The 12,125-nt window shown below is 50.6% G+C and overlaps 1 protein-coding gene across 2 annotated transcripts in view; it reads right to left on the minus strand.

Annotated features, from left to right (window-relative positions):
- The window catches only part of SLC8A2 (solute carrier family 8 member A2), a 28,017-nt gene that overhangs the window by 9,800 nt on the left and 6,092 nt on the right, over positions 1-12,125 (minus strand). For both annotated transcript variants that reach the window (XM_065920671.1, XM_065920672.1), the window contains exon 3: positions 5,589-6,011. In XM_065920671.1, coding sequence (XP_065776743.1) covers positions 5,589-6,011 — 423 coding nt within the window. The remainder of the gene's footprint in view (positions 1-5,588; positions 6,012-12,125) is intronic.

The raw sequence follows: 12,125 nt of genomic DNA on the forward strand, positions 1-12,125 counted from the left end.
CCTTCACCATCTCCCAGAGTTTGCTCAAACTCATGTCCATTGAGTCGATGATGCCATCCAACCATCTCACCCTCTGTCACCCCCTTCTCCTGTCCTCAATCTTTCCAGCAACAGGGTCTTTTCCAATGAGTTGGATCTTTGCCGAGTTTGTATTAAATATCGACCTGAGGACATCTCTCGTGGTCTAGTGGTTAAGATTCTGCACTTCCAGTGCAGGGGGCACAGGTTCAATCCCTGGTTGGGAACTAAGATCCCACATGTGGTGCAGTGTGGCCAAAACAAAAAGAAGAAATTAAAAACACTCAAAATAAGTATCAACCTGAGGGATCCTGATAAAACCAAAGTTAGACTGGGTGCTTCCTCTGCTCAAATCATTCACACGAACTTCCCTGGTGGTCCAATGGTTAAGAGTCCACCTGCCAATGCAGGGAATGTGGGTTCGATCCCTGGCCTGGGAGGATGCCACAGGCCACAGGGAACTAAGCCTGTGTGCAACAACAGAGACTCAGCACCACCAAAAAACAAACAAACAACAACCCCCCAAAAAACAAACAAACCAAGCAAAAGCCATTCACATGGCTTCCATCTCACAGAGAATAAAAGCCACAAGTCCCGAGAACGGCTCACAAGGCCCCTTGCAATCTGGCCCTCATCCCCCTCCTGGCTTCCCATCCCTCTCTGCTCACACACTCACCCCAGCAACACTGGCCTCCTCACTGTTCCTAGAACGTAATAACAAGCCTGCTTGTGCCTCAGGGCCTTTGCACTGGTTGTTCCTTCCACTGAGAACACTGTTCCCCCAAACTCATTCCCTCAATTCCTCCAGTTCTCTGTTCAAACTTTACCTTCTTTCTCAATGAGACCCACTCCCTCCACCTCCTTTAATAGTGAAACTCATGCCTGCCCCTACCCCAGTGCTCTTGGTCTCCTTCCCATGCTCCATGTCTTTGTTGTTTCAAATCATCTTCTAACAACCACCCAACAGGTTTATCTTGTTTGTTGTTTGCCATTTGTCTCTTCACATTAAGATGTAAGTTCCTCCAAGGCAGCAATCTTTGTTCATTTGTTCTTTGCTGTATCCCCAATGCCCAGAACAGTGCCGGGCATATAGTGTGCCCTCCACAGACAGCTGTTAACTCAAATTCCTCAGCCTGCAAGACCCCCAACTTCCTGCCCCTTGTCCTCATTTGGAGGGGTAACTGAGTGCTAACTGATTTTCTTAGCATCCCAGCTGCCATGGTAACCAGGGAATGGGAGGGGAGAAACAGCCAGAAGTTATCCATCCCCTTCAGGTACACAACAGGCCCCCCTTGATTATGAAGACCCACAACCCCACAAAAACCCACAGCTCTGCCACTAGCAGCTATCTCAGCTGTAGAAACCACAAGGCCTGGCCCCAGAACCCAGAAACACAAACACCCCGCCCACACAGTCACCCAGCAGAGGAAGCACAGCCAATCACACCGCCCACACCCACACACCATCATACCCTGCAGCCATTCCCTATGCAGTGGCAAAGTCGCACGGAACCAGATGCCAATTAGCACAACACCCCCACCACAGCCTGGGCAACAATGCCAACCTGTAAGACCCCTGCTGTGATTCCATGTAGAGTTTCCTTCCTTATACCTCACTCTTTATGCCTCCTGGTGTCTCTGTTTATTCAGTCTCTCCCCGGCTCTCTGCCTTTCTCTCTGTATTTCTCCTCTCCCCATCTCCATCTCAATGTCGGAGAGACTGAATGGAACAGAATGGAACAGCCAAACTCGACACAATCTAAGCAAAAGGGTCTCAACCATACAGACATATCTCAACACATGAACGCCCACAACACCCAAAGATGGACACACAAGACAGTCACAAGGGGACAGACGCGCACTTCCACCTTCACCCATTCTCGGTTTCAAGACATTTAAAAGTTTCCATTGGTTGAAAGAACGGCAGCCGCCCCCCCCCCACCCCGCCCAACCTTAGGAGTGGGTTGGGAGCTGTCCACGGTGCTGAAACGCCGCAGCCAGGTGGGGTCGTCTCCTGACATGCTCCTCACAGACTCTGACACATGTAGACAGCTGCCGACACGCTGACACGCTGAGAAGGTGATACACACACGTACACACACTTCCGACACTCATTCACTTGCAGACATGCTGCGGTCCACTGACGCCCAGTGACAACGGGCACCCTGACAAGTGTGCCCTCAAGGGACCCAAAAGGAGGAGAAACCCAACCGGCAGAGGGCAGCAACGAGGGACTGGAGCTAGCTGAGGGCAGGACTTCCTGAGGTCAAAGGAAGCAGCTTTAGTAGTATGGAATTAACAGATATACACCATTATACAGAAAATAGATAAGCAGCAAGGATTTACTGTATGGCACAGGGAACTATATTCAATATCTTGTCATAACCTATAATGGAAAAGAATCTGGAAAAGAATATATATATATACATATGGCTGAACCACTTAGCCGTACATCTGAAACGATCACAAAATTGTAAATCAACTATAGTTCAGTTAAAATTGATCATTTTTAAAAAAGGAAACAGCCTGACATTCTGTCATCCTCATGCCCTCCTTGTTTCCTGGAAACTCCACTTTCCCACCACTTACAGGCTCTGATTTCACACCCAGTCTCTTTCTCATCCTATCTCCCATTCTCTCGTGCTGACCCGAATTCTTCTCTCTGTAGCATCAGCAGGACTTTTCCTTCCCCGAGTCCCCCTGGGTTCTTCTCAGAGAGAAGAATGTCTCTCTTTACCTCCCCGCACCTCTATTCCTTTCAATCTTCCTCCATCTCAGTCTCCAATCTCTATTTCCCTCTCTTTTATTGGAGGGAGCTCACCAGGTGGCACGAGGGATCTTAGTTCCCCCACCAGGGATCGAACCTGTGGCCCCTGCATTGGGAGCGCAGAGTCTTAGCCACCGGACCACCAGGGAAGTCCCTCTTTCCCCTTCTCTTGCTGGGCCCCTGCCGCTCAGATTCCATCTCGTGGCGTCTGTCTCTGTCTGTGCCTTTCTGTCTCGCTCCTGCCCGCTCTCCTTTCTCTCTCTGACTCTCCACTACTCGGGCTCTGTCTCTCTTTCACCAGGTCTCGTCTGTCTCCCTGTCTTTCACCATCTGGTTGCCTCTCTGTCTCTCTCTTGCATCTCTCCCCGCTACCCCATCTCTGGGAGTCTCTCTTACCTCTCCGTGTTGATCCTGCCTGGGGTCAGCCCTCCAGCCTGGCTGTTTCTCGAAGCATCTCTAATTAGCGCCTGCCCATCAGAGAAAGCATGTGTTTCCCTAAACGCTAATTAGCCTCCTGCTCTCTGTCTTCTGAAACCACAGCTGGAAGTCTGGGCGGGGGCGGAGGGCAGAGGGTGTCCCAGCCTGGGGAAGCCGTAGAGGGGGGAAGTGGGGGGAGGAAACGGCCTGTGGAAGCCCGCGGCCGCAGGCGGAAAGTTGATTGGAAGCCTTAGACTCCAAGGAGGACTGGGACAAGCAGAAAGACAACTCCCTCCACGCCCTCTGCCTCTTGGGTGTGAGAGATAGGGCCTGGAAGGGTGCGCTGGGCCTTCAACCCAAGTCAGAACAGAGAGAGACGGAAAGGTACGGGGAGTCTGTGACTGAAATATAACCCGAGCCAGAGAGCTGGTTCCTGGGGACACAGATCTAGAGATGGACACAAACTCTCCCGAGAGACGCAGACGCCTCCGGGAGAGGCGGAGAGGCAGGGTGAACAGTGAGCAGCTGAGCTGGAGGCCGAGCCCCAGAGGCTGGGAGGGGGAGCGGGAGGGGGCGCCGTGGGGGCTCTGCTCGGCGCGGGGAGCGTGGGCGGCGGGAAGAGGGAGACAGACGGGCGTGCGGGGGCGGGAGGGAGCGGGCGGGAGCCGGGATGTGAGGCTGCCGGCACACTCACCAGGAGACTCGGGCATCTGCGCAAGGGGGTGGCCGGGTGTCTGGGCGTGAGAACAGTCCTGACTCTGTGTCCGTGACTTTGCGTGTCTGTATGTGCCCGGTGCGCCTGTCGGTTGTGTCTGTCTACATATGTAGGTAGCCAGCTTCTCTCCGGAGACTCGGTCTCCCACATCCCAACCCTCCTTTCCCGTGTCTCTTCCTAGGCCCCCAACTCCGACTTTCCCCAAAGCCTCGCCCACATTCCCCCTACCCAAGAACTCCACTCCTTCCACCTGCCCACCTCCTTTAGGGCACGCCCGATCTCCTTAGACCCCGCCCTCTTCCGCTGTCCTTAGCCTTTGCCTTGGGTCCTAGCCGTGAAATTAAAAGACGCTTGCTCCTTGGAAAAAAAGCTATGACGAAGTTAGACAGCATATTAAAAACCAGAGACATTACTTTGGCCGACAAATGTCTGTATAGTCAAAGCTATGGTTTTTCCAATAGTCATGTACGGATGTGAGATTTGGACCATAAAGAAGGCTGAGCGCTGAAGAACTGATGCTTTTGAACTGTTATGTTGGAGAAAACTCTTGAGAATCTCTTGGACTGCAAGGAGATCAAACCAGTCAATCCTAAAGGAAATCAGTCCTGAATATTCATTGGAGGAACTGATGCTGAAGCTGAAACTCCAATGCTCTGGCCACCTGATGCAACGAACCAACTTATTGGAAAAGATCCTGATACCGGGAAAGATTGAGGGCAGGAGGACAAGAGGGTGACAGTGTGAGATGGTTGGATGGCATCACTGACTCAATGGACATGAATTTGAGCAAACTCCGGGAGATAGTGAAGGACAGGGGAGCCCGATAAGCTGCAGTCCATGGGGTCGCAGAGTCGGACACGGCTGAGCGACTAAAGAACAACCACTCAGACCCCACCTAGGTATTTGGGCCCTGCCCCCTCTCTGTTCCACAGCCTCGCCCTCCGTTTCCACAGACCCTTCCCACATCGAAAGGGACCTCAGGGCACACTTCTCCATCCTACCAGTTAAGCTCGCCACATCCCTCTCCCCAGGCCCCACCCTGTTCCCTCTCTTCTCTCCTCACTTGGCCATTCTTCCCCGTGTCCCACTCTCTTCTCCCCAAACCAGCCCATTTCGCGCAGGACCCGCCCACGTCTCATCCCAACATCTTGACCACACTCCTTGCTCCAGTCTCCTCCCTCCTCTCCTTCATCCCGCCCCTTTTCTGGACCCTGTACCACCTTCCCAGGCCTCCCTGTTTCCAGGGCTCCATCAAAGCTCCACCCCTTTCCAAGACTGAGTGTGTCAGCCGCTCAGTCGTGTCTGACTCTGCGACCCCATGGACTCTAGCCCACCAGGGTCCTCTGTCCATGGGATTCTCCAGGCAGAATACTGGAGTGGGTTGCCATTCCCTTCTCCAGGGGATCTTCCCGACTCAGGGATCGAACCATGGTCTCCCGCATTGCGGGCAGATTCTTTACCATCTGAGCCACCAGGGAAGCCCTTTCCAAAACTACGCCTCTCCGAGATGCTCCCACTCGGAGGCCTCGCCCCCGTTCGGGCAACGCCCACTCTCGACCGCGCCCACTTCCAGGCCCCGCCCCCGTTCGGACCACGTCCCGCCCTGGCCCCGCCCCTATCGCGGGCCCCTTGTCTTCTCCCTGGCCCGGGGCCGGCGGGCTCGCGCGCTCACATGGTCTCGTCGTCGCCGAACTCGAGCTCGCCGCACGCGTCCTCGTAGTGCACGCCGCCGCCGCGCGCCGTGCCGTCCACCGTGCGGTAGGGGAGGCGCACGGTGCCGCGCGCGCCCGAGCTGCGCACGACGCGCACGTCCACGGTGCCCATGCACTCGCTCACGTGCAGCAGGCGGTCCTGGAAGGAGAAGATGCCCGCGTGGTCGTCGTCCAGGATGGTGACGGTGGCCAGCAGCGGCGACACCAGCCGCCCCTTGGGCCGCCCGCCACCGTCGGGCTCGAACATGCCCTGCGCGTCGCCCACGCGCAGATTCAGCAGCCGCACGAAGAAGTGCTCGTCCTCCTCGAAGATGTCGTCGTCGATGATACCGATGCGCAGCTCCTTCTGCGTCTCGCCCGGCTTGAACACCAGCGTGCCCTCGCTGCGGTGGAGGTGGGGGAGAGAGAGGGGTGAAGTCGCTGTCAGGGCTGTGGGCCGGGGTGGGGGGGTCAGGGTGGGCTTCCTGGAGGAGGGGGCCGCACCACCGGAAGAACTTACAAGTATAATGGTGGACAGACGTGAAACAGACAATACCGAGGGTGAATGAAGGTGGGCTTTTCCCCGAGCAGGAGATGCAGAGGGGAGAACAAGAACCATGGAGGGGTTCCCTCCCACCATGGAACTCATCAGGAGTAGTGGCCGGGAGGGACATTAAACAGGTGGTGAAGGTGAGATCAAGGCAGGCTTCATGGGAGAAGATTTAGTGGGCAGGAGACTTCCTGGCAGAGGGAACAGGACATGCAAAGTCTTAGGGTGGAGAGGGAGTTTGAAGTGTTTCACAGCCATGCTTCTTGAATCTCAGTGTCCACAGGAATTCCCTGGGACATCTTGTTAAAATGCAGATTGTGGTTCAGTAGCTCCTGGATATCAAGGCTCTGCATTTTTACTTAGCGCCCAAAGGACCCGAATGATTCTGCAACATGGACCATACTTGGAGTAACAGGGACATAGGGCCCACAATTGACATTGTCATACTTCCCATAAAAACCATTCTGTGCTCCTAGATATACCCAGGAGAAAATCCACAGTCTTTAACTTGGCATCATTCAGTCATTCAACACATGCTTTCAGTATGGGAACATGGGAACAGCAGTGCTGGGAACACGGGGAACAGCCCCATGGCAGAGCCATATCACAGTGGCACTTACAAATCTCGGGATTTAATTACAGTCCATTCACTCAAGATATAGGTATTGAGCATCTGCTGTGTGCCAGGCACTGTTCTTAGTGTTGGGGAAACAGCAGCAAAACCAGATCAGAGAAGAATCTTTGCCCTGGTAGAGCTTCTGTTCCAGGGCAGGAGATGAGTTATAAAACATATAAAGTCAGGTAGTGATGATGCTGTGTGGAGAAAATAAAGGAACAAGGGTAGAGAGTGTGGAGAAAGAGCTGTGTGAAAGTGGTCAGGGAAAGCTTGTCTGGGGGTGGGGGTGCCATCTGAGCAGAGACCTGAGGGAGGGAGCCATGTGGAGGAGATTTGGGGAAGACTGTTCCTGTATCAGGAACAGCCAGTGCAAATGTCCTGAGGCAGCAGCGGGCAGGAGTGCTTGAGGAAGATCAGGGACACCAGTGTGGCCGCATCCAAGGGAGCAGGGAGGGAGAGGGTGGGAGATAGGGTGACCGAGGGAACAGGAGATGATGTCATGGGGCCTTGGTGAGCCACGGTGAAGACTTTGCCTTTTACTGCAGTTAGAGGAGAGGCATAGAGGCCTCCAAGGAGAGGAAGGACATCAACTGGCTTAGGTTTAAGAGTGTCGGCTGTGTAAGTTTCTAAAGCACAAGCAAGATGTTCTATAATGGGCTGGGGGAGGGAATGAGGCCAAGACGTTCATCAGGGTGAAACTTGGGCGGGACAGTGATGACTCTGGGGTGTTAATGAATGTCAAAAATCTGTCATTTACCCCTCCCTTCCTCTGTGGGAGAGGTAGAGAGACCCCAGGGTTCTGGCAGGGGTAGAACTGTATGACAAGACCTAGATGGAGTGAATAAGAGCTTCCCGTGGCTGCAGCCCTCAGCTCAGAGGGCGCTGTCCATGGTGGCTAAGGCATGCCAACCTGCTCCAAGCTGCCTGTGCCAGCCGTGTGATCTCGGGCAGTTAGGACTCAGCAGCACTCTGAGCCTTAGTTTCCTCATCTGTAAAATGGAGTTAGTAACCCTGTCTTCCTCGTGGTAGTGTTATAAGAATTGAGTTAATACAGGGGAACTGGACATTGTCCGTAATAGGATACACGGGCATCATGTGCCTTCTGGCGTGATGCCCTGAGGACATTTGGATTCCTGCCAAAGTGCATCACCTGAATCGAATCACGAGGAAATATTAAACAAAGCCACACTGAAGATTGTTCTAGTAAGTGGCCTATCATTTTCCAAAGTATTGGAGTGGGACTTCCCTGGTGGTCCAGTAGTTAAGACTCGATGCTTCCAATGCTGGCAGCGTGGGTTCGGTCCCTGGTTGGGGAAATAAGATCCCACATGCCACGTGGTGCAGCCAAAAGAAAAATTCAGACCAAAGTGTTGGCGTCACCAAAGTCACGGAAAGACCGAGGGAGTGATCCAGATTGAAGAAGGCGAAAGAGACATGACAAGCAAATATGCCAGGTGGTTTCTGGATCAGATGGGAAGAGGGGGAGGGAGTGAAAACACAGCTATAAAGGGTGAGACAAGGATGCCCAGGGACATGCAAGCATGGACTGTAGATTGGGTCATAATATTGATTCAATCTTAAACGTCCTGAGTGTGATCAGTGTGTTGGGATAATGTGGAAGTATGTCATTATTCTTAGCAGATGCATGCTTCTGTTGATGGGTGAATGGTCATGCTGTCTGCACCTCACTCTAATAAAGTGCCACCATTATTATTATATTTTTTTCAAGAACAAATTTATGGTTAACAAAGGGAAGAGGTGGGGGAGGGTAGAGGGATAAATTAGGAGTTTGGGATCAATGTAGACACACTACTATATATAAAAGAGATAATCAACAAGGACCTACTGTATAGCCCAGGGAACTCAATATTCTGTAATCACTTATATGGGAAAGAATCTGAAAGAGAATGGATATATGCAAATGTATAACCGAGTCACTTTGCTGCACAGCCACAACCAACACAACACTGTAAATCAACTATACTCATATCTAAAGTAAACATTTAAAAAGTAAAGTACACCTCAAAAAATCTATTATTATATATTGAAGAGCGTGAATGCCCACAGGACAACATAGGCACAATTGGCAAATATCTGTGTGGAGGTTATATGAAGGTTTGCCAGACTGTCTATTTGCAGCCCTTCTGTAGGTGTGAAATTTTTCAAAATAAAAAGCTGGGGAGAAAAAGAACATGGGGATTTTAGAAACCAGGTATCAGAATCATAGAAGGCTAGGTTCCCAGGACTCATATTCCAACACTGGATGCACAAAATCTGAGAAGATGAAAATCTTAGGACCATCAGATCAGAGATGGGCTGGGGTACAGATTAGAATACTAAAACCTGGGAATCCTGGAATCTTAAAACCTTCAACCCTTAGCGTGTTAGGATTATAGAGGCTTAAATCTCAGAATCTTGGAATAGCTGTGCCATTTGGGGGTCACAGAGGTCATTACTAATTTGGAGAAACTAAAACCCCACAGGATCACCCTAGCTTAGTGATGCCTGCAGGCAAGTCAGAAAAAGGTATCCCTTCTTCAAGACACTCTCCATGAATCTGGAACTGTCATCATAGACACAGAAATCTACAATGTCCACTGTGTGAACAGCACTTCCTTAGACATGTTGCTCTTTTGCAGTGCACAACCTCAACAACTGTACATGACAGCCCTACTTGCCCAGACTGAGGCAGGAACTTACCCAAGGAACAGGGGGTAGGGCTAAGCTTGGGCTGGAACTTAGGTGTCCTCCCTCCCAGTCCTAGACCTAAGCTGCCTTGATAAGTGATGCCTGGCCTGTGAATATCAACTGGGTTGGGAGAGCAGAGACATATGGGAAGGTGTCAACTCTTCCTAGCTCTGGCTTCACCACTGAGCAGCATTTACTCCTTCATTTCAAACATCTCTTCCCCGAGGTCATTTGCAGGTGAGAAGGCAGCCTCTGATCCCAGCAAGTGATACCTGTACTCACTTCCTTTTGCAAAGGCTTGGGGTTTTGATGAGGGCAATGTGGACCAGGGGTGTGGGTAGGAGTGGAAGGATGAAGAGGCTGACTGGCAGCAGGCCCTCACATGGTGAATGCCTTTTCTTCAGTCGAAGGAGGCTGGAGATGTGGGATGAGGGGGAAGGATGGAGGGAGGAGGTCATGGGTGGCCAAACGGGTCCCATGCTATGGGATGACAGAACAAAGATGTGTGAACAGTTTCAACTTAGTAAGTGGAACCTATGAGAAGCTCAGCCATCAATGCTCTCTCCTGCATCCTGCTGTATTTTTTTCTTCACTCTTCTCACCACCCCCTGATATTTTAATACATTGAATGTACACTTTCTAATGGCCTGTTTTTCCCAAGAGACTGTCAGCTGCATTAGAGCAGGCAGGGATTTCTACGTCTTTCATTTACTGCTGGTCTCCATTGCCCAGATTCGTTTCTGGCACAGAAAAGACACATGGTACATGTTATTATTACAGGAAACCATGGAAGCTGGGCTGGATGAAGCACAAGCTGGAATCAAGACTGCCGGGAGAAATATCAGTAACCTCAGATATGCAGATGACACCACCCTTATGGCAGAAAGCAAAGAACTAAAGAGCCTCTTGATGAAAGTGGAAGAGGAGAGTGAAAAAGTTGGCTTAAAACTCAACATTCAGAAAACTAAGATCATGGCATCTGGTCCCATCACTTTATGGCAAATAGATGGGGAAACAATGGAAACAGTGAGAAATTTTATTTTTGGGGGCTCCAAAATCACTGCAGATGATGACTGCAGCCATGAAATTAAAAGACGCTTGCTCCTTGGAAGAAAAGTTATGACCAACCTAGACAGCATATTAAAAAGCAGAGACATTACTTTGCCAACAAAGGTCTATCTAGTCAGAGCTATTGTTTTTCCAGTAGTCATGTATGGATGTGAGAGTTGGACTATAAAGAAAGCTGAGCGCTGAAGAATTGATGCTTTTGAACTGTGGTGTTGGAGAAGACTCTTGAGAATCTCCTAGACTGCAAGGAGAGCCAACCAATCCACCCTAAAGGAAATCAGTCTTGAATATTCATTGGAAGAACTGATGCTGAAGCTGAAACTCCAATACTTTGGCCACCTGATGTGAAGAACTGACTCATTTGAAAAGACCCTGATGCTGGGAAAGATTGAAGGCAGGAGGAGAAGGGGACGACAGAGGGTGAAATGGTTGGATGGCATCACTGACTCAATGGACATGAGTTTGAGTAAACTATGGGGGTTGGTGATGAACAGGGAGGCCTGGTTACAGTCCATGGGGTCGCAAAGAGTTGGACGTGACTGAGCGACTGAACTGAACTGAACTGAATGGGAGACTTGCACATCAGTTAACAAAACACACTGCAAACCTATAATTCTTGAAAGAGTGTGGTACAGACAGATCTACTGCACAAGTACAAAAACAATTTTGTGGTCCCACGAGGACACAGAAGTTATCTACCTTATTTACTCTTCTCTGTTGAGCCCTTAAAAGAAATCTGGATGTCAGATGGATAAACAACAAGGTCCTACTGTATAGCATAGGGAACTATATCCAGTGTCTTATGATAACTGTAATGGAAAAGTGTATGAAAGAGAATATATATATGGATAACTGAATCACTTTGCTATACAGCAGAAGTGAACACAACATTGTAAATCAACATCTCAACAAAAAAATTTTAAAAAGCCTCTGGCACCTAGTAGGTGCACAGTAGGAATTGCTGGATAAGGTCACAGTTCTGCTGTGAGGGGTGAGGAGAGGGACTGGCAGTGAGAGACAGGAGGGTTCAGAAGGTGGGTGGCTTTACGGTGGAACCAAAGGCCCAGAGACAATGTGGACACCATCTCTCTCCTCTTTATCCCACTTCGTTTCCCCCATAGCACTTGCCATCACCTGATGTTTTTGTATGTTTCATAGTTTATAACCTTATTGCAACTTGAGGGTAGGGACCTTAGCCGTCTTGTTCACTGAGGTATACCCCTGGCACATGTAGTAGGTGATCAATAAACATTTCTAGGGCTGGTGGTGCAGTGGGTAAGAATGTGCCTGCCAAGGCCGGGGACATGAGTTTCGTCCCTGGTTCAGGAAGACGCCACACGCCCCGGAGCAACCAAGCCTGTGTACCACAACTACTGAGCTTTCGAGCTGCAACTACTGAAGTCTGAGTGCCTAGAGCCCGCGCTCCACAAGAAAAGAAGCCATCGCAATGAGAAGCCCGCGCACCGCAACCAAGAGTAGCTCCTGCAAGCCGCAACTAGAGAAAGTGCCTGCAACAAAGACCAAGAGCAACCAAAAAAAAAAAAAATCATTAAAAAAATATTTTTTTTCACTTTAATAGTGGCGTGGTGGGTGGGT

This window comes from Muntiacus reevesi, chromosome 2 (assembly GCF_963930625.1).
Source record: "Muntiacus reevesi chromosome 2, mMunRee1.1, whole genome shotgun sequence".
Lineage (NCBI taxonomy): Eukaryota > Metazoa > Chordata > Mammalia > Artiodactyla > Cervidae > Muntiacus > Muntiacus reevesi.